The sequence below is a fragment of the Solanum pennellii genome, chromosome 6 (genome assembly GCF_001406875.1).
Source record: "Solanum pennellii chromosome 6, SPENNV200".
In the NCBI taxonomy this organism is placed as follows: Eukaryota; Viridiplantae; Streptophyta; class Magnoliopsida; order Solanales; family Solanaceae; genus Solanum; species Solanum pennellii.
The window spans coordinates 17,707,213-17,716,484 of NC_028642.1; the positions used below are offsets into that span (position 1 = coordinate 17,707,213).

Consider the following 9,272-nt stretch of genomic DNA (forward strand, 5'->3'; position numbering starts at 1 on the left):
TTCCAGTGTTGATCACCGACAATTCATACATGTTCGTCTTCCAGAGATGAGCATATGTATGTAGAGGTGACACCCACCTCGTTTACTATGTTTTGAGGGTGACTAAATGTTACATGAGGCAGAAAAAGAGAGGGCACCACTTGCGGATACATGAGGTTGACATTTATATGTTGATGACAGAGGCAATTATTCCTCTTTAGGGTAGTGGGCCCTCAAGTACATCTAGACCTTCTATTTATGAAACACCTAATATCTGTGTTGCACCCCCTCTCACTAGTTTTGTTGATGTTGCCGCCTCCACACACCCTATCACCCAGTCCATGTTGTACAAGATGGGCCATCTGGCTCAATCTTCTGATATGGATGCCTTTTGGGTAGAGGTCGTTGTGCCTGGGTTGATGAAGCGTGCTATTGCTTCTGCTCTAGCTCCTATTAAGGCCTAGTATAGGGAACACATATTGATGATTGAGAGACACAAGCTGGTGTTGGGTGCCCTTACGGTGAGAGTTGAGGAGTATGAGAAAATGCAAGGGGATACTATTGCTGTGATGACCTTGAAGGACTATATTGTTTTACTATGCAGAGATGTGGAAAAGCTGAAGTCCACTAATTTATCGATATTGTTTGGGACTGCGGAGATTCTTGAGATGCTGAGTATAAATGTCTCAGATAATTCTGAGGTTCTTGCGACTAATACCATATATGTGATTAGAATTGATTATGTTGATGTTGAGTTTGAGGCTGAGATAAATGAGGAGCAACTTAGGGTTAAATATGAGGCTTTCTTTGATTACTTGGAATACATTGAGGGAGCCATGGTAGATACAAGTGTTCAGGCCTCTTTGAGGGACATTTCTATAGTGGGCTAGTGGTGACAAGGATGTTGATATGTCGGCGCACTGATGCCTAGACAAAATGAGTTGCTGATATGTAGTCCTCACCCCAGGCTTAGCCTAGTAGGATAGCTTTTTGCCTCCCTTTCTCTTTCAGACTATTTTTTATTATTTCTTTACATTTGAGGAAAACTGTAATTTTTGTTGGCGCGGTGAGGTATTTCCATACCCACCTTTATTAGGATGTTGTTTTTGAAAATATTGGTTTTGTTTTGTGCATGTCAAATTCGACTCTTGGTTTATATATCTATACCTTGTTTTGTGATCCACAGTGGTCTAATTTTTGAATTTCAAATGATTTTGAATCAATTCTAAAAAAAAAATTCCACCTGTTGTTGTGTAAATGTGACATTCTCTAGCAATTTTGATTGTTGATTTTGGTAAATATTGATGACTTGAATAGTTCTCTTGAATGACATGGGCGTGCAAATTCGATGAGGCAAATTGAGTTGTATAAGTTATTTGTGAACTCATAGCATTTTTTTGACTATGCGATTTGTTGAGTGGAACTCTTGTGATGACCATTGCATGTTTGCGAAAATGCTTAAGTCTTGTTTTGATAATTGTGTTGGATGCCATGTGGTGTGAGATTGAATTGTAATGCATGTTTTGTTATACCTAGAACTTGCTCTGTTTGTCCAATTGGCTAATGTGAGTGAATAATAGACATGATCTTAGGAAATTTATGGAGAGTGAACCATTTTTTCCATTATACCTCTTTTTGACCACCTTGTGAGAGTGTAAACCTAGAGTGACACCGTTTGAGCCTATCCTTTTCTTTGGAAGAACCTTGAGCACAAGTGACCCCTTCTCGTTCCCTCCTATAATCTTCACGAGGCATTGGTTGTTATAAATATTCAACACAGGAGAAAAGCCTATGTTGGGGATGTGGTGAAAAAGAAGGTAAATCAAGAATCTTTAGAAATTCACCCTTCCTTTTGAAAGTTATCGTTGAAAAAAAGTATGGAACCCCTCCTTACAAAAAAAGGAAGAGAAAAAGAGAGAAGAAGAAGGTTAGATGAAAAATATCGAACAACAAAAAAAGAAAAGTCTTGTGGAAATAAAGTGTGTGAAATGAGCAAAGGAAATGGGTTATCCAATAAGTTGTGATTAAAAGAATGGGGTGTGACTTTTGATAATAAAAAAATGTTGTAACGGAATATAAAATAATGGAATGAAGGACATGCTTCACGAAGGTAGTAGTCACTACACCTAAATGATCACACCATTACCTTCAGCCCCGTTACAAGCCTTCAAAGACCTTTGTAATCTTGAATGAGCTTATCATCTTGTTGATTAGAAAATAAGGGAAAGCCTTTGGGGAAGGATTATGAGTGTGCTGGTTTTAACGAGAGTGAGAGTTGTTTCAAATTACAAATAGTTAAAGTTGATGAGCTTTGTGTAATCATGAAATCCTTTGTTTTGTATGAGGGCATTCTAATGTTGTTGTTGATCTTGAACTGGAATTTGAAGCAAGCATTGTCAACTTTACTCCATTTGATGATGTTTAGTCACAATTCAAAACTTAAGAGTGCACAACTGAACATTGTATGTGTAGTTTGAACCTCTTGTGTGAATATGTGTTTAGTCTTGAGTGACACTGTTTGTAGACATCCTAATTGAATTGATTGATCTTGAGTTTTACTTGAGGACAAGCAAACATTTAAGTTGGGTGTGTTGATGAGTACTGGATTTTGACTCATTCAGGTCTTGGTTTTTATATTTTATCATCCATAAATGTTTAATTTATGCTCTAAAGTGACTTTAGAGTGTTGAGTTGCAGCAATGCAGGCAAAGGAGAAAAGCAAGGATACCACCGGGCAAAAAGGAGTTAAAAAGATGAAAAAGGCTGAAGATAACCAAAGCTGAGATTCGACAAAGTCACTCAGGGAATCGCTGAGTAGTAGTTCAACCCACCTAAAGTTCCAGACTGTCAGCCTTGTAGAAAAAGCTATCTTGGCAATGAATTTGGACCTTCAGACCAGATCAACATCACATTCTGGATCACCTAAAGTTACAGATACTTGAGTATAAATAGCCAAGAAAGATAAGCAATGATATAGAGAAACTGGCGTGTCGCTGACCTGATCAGCGACACCCGACATGCCTCGCTTAATGGCTCTCCAACAAAAATTTGGGAAAATATGAATTAAATTTTAAAAAGATCTTTAAAGAGTAGACATTTTTCTATGGTCAGTTTTAGTTTCTTCTGTTTCTGAGAGTTTTTTCAGTATTTCTCCATTGGAGAACAACTTTGAAGGGTTTCTCAAGTAGATTCGAAGTGGGTCTTGAATTTTAGAACTTTGGATCATTTTGAAAATTTGGATTATAGTACCAAGACATGGAGAATGCTTTTGGTATTGATTTCTATCTTTTAATGACGCTTGGCTAAAACCCCAACTCTTGTGGTGTGATCATTTGGTTATTTGCCTAATTATCTTATGGGTATTGCTATTTAATAATCTAAAAGCTATTTTAATGTTGGTTGATCAATAATTGACTAGTAATTTATGGATTGTAGTCACAAATATAATTTTATCGTAGTGTTTTGGGCTTGCTCGAGAGAGAGGTTCTAAAGACAAGGTTATCGATTGATGATTATTGTTTATGGGTTGTTGCGGGGTTCAACTCAAGAGAGTAGATCTTAAGTCTTAATTCGTTCCTACCTATCTAGCTCGAGAGAGTAGATAAATTAAGGTTTGGGCTATTGTTAGTGTTAGGCTTGTCGAGGTTCGAGAGAACTCACTTGAATCGTAATAGTTGTTCGAGAGAAAGTTATTGACCTATAGTCTATCATACCCACAAAAAATCAATAATTTATCAATTAACTTCAATTACCCATATAGAGAAATTATCATATAATCGATCTCATCCCGAGAATTCCTTACTACTCGTCTAACCCCCTGTTTTAATGATTATTGTAGTTGTTAATTAAAATCTTAGAACATCCTATCTAACATTTGTTGTCAAACCTTTCAACAATGTATACTTCTATAACTGATCACAATCGCATCTTTACTTCTTGATTGAATTTTGTACTATACCGCTCCCAATGGGTTCGACCTCAATTATTTTGTTGGGTTTTATACTAGAGAATGATCTCTTACACCTAGTATTGATGAGGTGTAGTTTGAGAATTTATGAATGGGTCCTAGTTTAATTTCAATAAAATGCGGTTAGAATTAGACATAACGAATAGAGATTCCCCACTAGCAAAACTATCCGTTGATGAGCCTCCAAAACTAGAACTTAATATTCTTCCATCTCACTTGCCGTATGTTTTTGGTCAAAAACAACACTTTGCCAGTACTCATTGTCCTGACTTGAGTGACGGGAGAATAGAGGATTTAATATCGATATTGAAGAGGTTCAAAAGGGCTATATGATGGACAATTGCGGACATTATTGGGATACCACTAGGCATTTGTCTTCACAAAATTCAACTCATACCGGATAGAAAGCCAATTATTGAGAATTAAAGGAGATTGAATCCCCCAATGCAAGAAGTTTTGAAAAAGGAGATCATTAAGTAGTAAGATGCTGGAGGTAAATACCCCATTGATGATAGTAGTTGTGTCTGTCCAGTTCAATGCGTTCCAAAAAAGAAGGAACTAATGTAGTTCCCAATGTTAAAAATGAGCTTATTCCGATGAGGTTGGTAACTAGTTGGAGAGTGTGTATGGACTATGGCAAGTTGAATGTATGGACTAAGAAAGACCATTCCCCAATGTCGTTCATGGATGAGATGTTAGATCGTCTCAGTGGAAAGGGTTGGTATTGTTTTCTAGATGGGTATTCGAGCTACAATCAAATCTCCATAGCTCCGGAATACCAAGATAAGACCACCTTTTCTTGTCCTTATGGGACTTTTGTGTTCAAGATAATGACACTTGGGTTATGTAATGCTCCAACGACCTTTTAGTGCTACATGATGTTGATATTTCTGATATGGTGGAGGACACAATTGAGGTATGTTATACCTCAAAAATCCAAAGGCCTAGGTTAGAGACTCACCTAATGAATAATGATTAAAATGGTGTTTCCAGGCCTAAACAATGTAATTAACTTGATTTGGAAGTACTAAATCCTAAACTTCAAGAAACGACCACGACGTTTGGAGACTAGTGAAAATGATATGGTGTGCCTTTAGGTCTTGTAAGGGGTTTCAAGAGGCGTATGAGGTTTTTAATCTTGTTAAAATTATTAGAGTACATATTAGTGCGTGTTTAGGGTAAAAAACTTTCGGGTACGACTCCTTAAGGATCACCCCAAGGGGGACCAAAAAGCTGTCCAAAACAGCAAACAACTCATGAGTGCAATTAACGCCCCGTCAATGGTGGTCGTGAGTCCACACTTAAAATTGTGGGACTTGGATCCATTTTTCTAGTCTCTGACACAAACCACGGCCAGCCAGGACGATCCGTCAATGTATTGACGGTCTGTCGTCTGCCAACTAGTGCAAGGCACGACCAAGGCAAGGGTGGTTTGGTGAATTCGACCCTTGGACATTTAAATAAAGGGTCGGTTCTATTTGTTATTTTAGTAATATTAAGGAATTTTAACACATCAAAAAGGTCTTCCCACTTCAAAATCCCAAAAACCCCAAAGACTCTCACTTGTCTCTAGAACTATCTCTCTACTCAAAATACTACTAAAGAAGAAGATCAAGCTTTCTCTAAGGCTTCAAGAACAAGGAATTCCTTATAAAATATCTAGGGATTTATATGTTATGGGGAATCTTCACTCTTGGGACTTCTTTCTCTAGGAGGTTCTTCAAAATTGAATTTCAAAGTTCTTCCAAATTCTAGATTTCACTCAATTTCGTCAGTCACCCATCAAACTTGATTAATTTGTCTTAATTTTATTAATAGTGATGGATTATGAATATTTATGAGTAAATTGATGTATTACTTTAGTGTTTGACCTAATTCCCTAAAAGACCCATGAATGTCCCTCTTTTCCTAACCCTAACTCTTGAATTATGTTTATTAATGATTAGGGGTGATGTAATTGAATGTGCCCTTGAATAATTTACTATTTTATGGTGATTATGATTGAATTTTTGGTTAAATATCATTTATTTGTGGGTGAAGTCTTGAATGGGATTTTTGGAGGCCATTGGTAATACCTTCAAGGTCATGAACACTCTATTGTAGTAATGTTGGTTTATCCTTGGCTATGTTGCTCAATTGAAGTATGAATGATGAAGAGATGAATGTATGATCATTCTATGAATATAATGGTTGTGAGATGAAGATATGTGTACTATTTTTAGGGATTGAAGGTAATTCCCATATGTATCTTATTACTAGATAAGGTAATGTTCTCACATGATGTTAGGGTTGTGATTAAAGGACTTTCTCATCCTAGAACCTATGAGATATGAATATTTTATGTATGAGGGGTTAAATTTCTAAGATCTATGTTTAGTATTGATGTTAAGAAAGACTTAAAGATACTTCAAAAAGGGAATTTAGCTTAGCATTGAGTAAATTTGAAAATGAGAGGTGTCCCTTCCAAGAAGGAATGTAGTTTCACAAAATGTTATCATGAGGTTGAAACAACAATTTTAATTAGCATAAAAAGGGTTTCAAGTAACAATGTCCTAGTTCCTTAACTATGTGCCCCCATACGAACCTTAGCTAGTGGATCAACCTAGATGTTATCTCTTGTATATGTCCTACCTTGGAAAGTAGGATGCCCTCCTTATGTTATGAATAAAACATATAATGTTGGTCTTATATGATTTTGGTTTCACTTGATGTACATGACATTGGTTTACATTGTGATGTATGATGCTGAATACACTTATGATGATGTTATATGAGTTAAAGGCAATTCTTATGGTCTCTTTACTAGTTTACTTGGTTCATGGGGCTTCACATACACATTGCACAAGTTGACTTGGATTGGGGTTTTGAGTAAGGTCTTGTGATGTATTGATGAAATGACTCTAAACATGAAATGGTTACTATGGCTTTGTTATGATGTTACTCTTGAATATGAACATGAATATGAATATGTCTTAATGTTGTTGTGATATAGACTTGTATATGTTCTTGGAATGTGCATGAAGGCTTTTAAAGTTAACTTGATGCTTATAAACAAATTGTCCCTTTGTGCATGTTTTCAAATGATTTCAATACTTAGTACATATGGTTTGTACTAACTTATATCTCTTCTATTATCTACCCTAAGTGTAGGTTTGGGCCGTTGAAGAGATACCATTCCTTTCTTGAAGAACTTGGATTGCTATCCCAAAGTTGGTGAGTCCTCAAGTCCAAGGATGGAGATGATTGACTCTAGTTTCGTATTTTCTTATTCAAAGACTTTATTGTAATTCCTATTATAAGACTTGTTGTATTTATGTAAGGTCTAAGTCCCAAATCTTGTATTATTATGTTTAGATGGTCATGTGAGAAAATTATAGATTCTATTTTGATATATGTGAAGTGAAGTTGAATTTCAAAGAGAAGTTCTAAATTTTCCATTTTTTATTCTATCCGTGATGTAATGATGTATGCTGAAGTCTTGTCTAAGGCCTCTTCGAGGACGAAGACACCGATTATGACTAGGGGTGCTCTCCGATTGTGACAAACTTGGTATCAGAGCATGAGGTTGAATAAATCTTAGGAATGATGTCTCACAAAAATCACGTCTATGTGGAGTCTTGTTCATAATTATGAAGAGCCACACTTATGAATGAGAGGCTATGTGATCGTTAGGAAATTCTCACTTCTTTGGTATTGTTAAGTCGTGCCTTAAGAGTATTAACTCTATGTGTATCTTTTCTTATAATCCTTTTCTTGTGTATATAGTCTATGACTACGAGAAGGGAAGCCATTAGAAGGATTGAAGAGGAGATTGCAAACACGGGAGTTCCTCCCCAAGACAATCAAGCTCCTCCTCACAAACAAGTTCCTCTAGGTGTCCAAGTTCCAGTCAATCCTCTGGTCATGACGGATGGGTAGATAAGGACGACTTTCCTAAACTTGACTCAAGTCATGACTACTCAAGCTCAAGCTGTAACTACTCAAGGTCAAGGTATGAAGGCCCAAGAAAATCGAGAAGTTGCACCCCGTGTGAACCAAAATGCTAGTACTCAAGCTCAAGCCGTAACTACTCAAGATCCTCAAGACTTTATAGATGAGGTTTATAAGATCGAGAATGCTATGGGGTAAATTTCAAATGAGAAATTCGAGCTAGACGATTATCAACTCAAGAATGTGGCTCAAACTTGGTACACTAAATGGAAGGACAATAGGGCTTCGAGAGCGGGTTGCATAAGTTGGGAATTCTTTAGGAGGGCATTTCTTGATAGGTTCTTCCTAAAAGAGAAAAGATAGGCAAAAGTGGAAGTGTTTATCAACCTTCATCAAGGAGGTATGAGTGTTCAAGAATATCATTTGAAATTTCACTAAGTTGTCTAAATATGCCTCTTCTTTGGTCACTAACCTGAGGGATAAAATAAGTCGTTTTGTTATGGGTGTGTCCAATAATCTTGTAGAAGAGTGTCTTGCAGCAAGCTTCACAATGACATGGATTGATCTTGTTTGATGGTGCATGCTCATCAAGTTAAGGAAAGTAGGTTTAAGTTGAAGAATAGGGAGGTCAAGAGGGCAATGCCCTATGATGGAGGTACTTCTAAGGGTATGTTAGAAACTCAAGAAAAACCCAAGTTCAAGAAAAGTTTCTCCAACCAAGTTCCTCCAAGTGTCCCAAAATATCGTAAGGATAGGGTTCTGAACTTACGTCCCAAGGGGGAAAAGGTGGTGGTTCATCACGTGAGAACCCACAATGTGCCAAGTGTGTGACAAAGCATGTGGGTAAATATTTAATAGAAACAGATAATTGTTTTGGTTGTGGAAAGAGTGGCATATGGTTGAATATTATCCCATGTCCAAGACTCAAGGAACGGAGAGTAATCAAGCAAAAGTAAGTTGTCTCAATTTAGATGACCTAAGAAGATTTGCTTCTATGTTCTTAAATCTAGGGGTGATCAAGAGGATTCTCTCGATGTTGTTACCGATATATTGCAAGTATTTTAAATTAATTCTTATGCATTGCTAGATCCCTGTGCCACTTTATCTTTTGTAACTCCTTTAGTGGCTATGATGTTTGATGTTCTCCCCGATGTCTTAGTTGAACCTTTTTGGGTTTCTACCCAAGTGGGTGACTCCGTTGTTGTTAAAAGAGTCTATAGGAGTTTTCCCATATTATTTTCCAATAGAGTTTCTTTGGTTGACTTGGTAGTGCTTGTTAAGTTGGACTTTGATGTCATATTGGGGATTGATTGGTTACATGCTTGTTTTCCATAAATTGATTGTATAACAAGAGTAGTTAAATTCAAATTTCCTAATGAACCTGTTTTAGAATGGA

General features: G+C 36.7%; 1 protein-coding gene across 1 annotated transcript; it reads left to right on the forward strand.

The window, feature by feature from the left end:
• The first annotated feature begins 461 nt into the window (after nt 1–461).
• Nucleotides 462–869, forward strand: LOC107022146. The gene has a single exon (XM_015222838.1). The coding sequence runs from the start codon at nt 462–464 to the stop codon at nt 867–869; it is 408 nt and encodes a 135-aa protein (XP_015078324.1).
• The last annotated feature ends 8,403 nt before the right edge of the window (nt 870–9,272 follow it).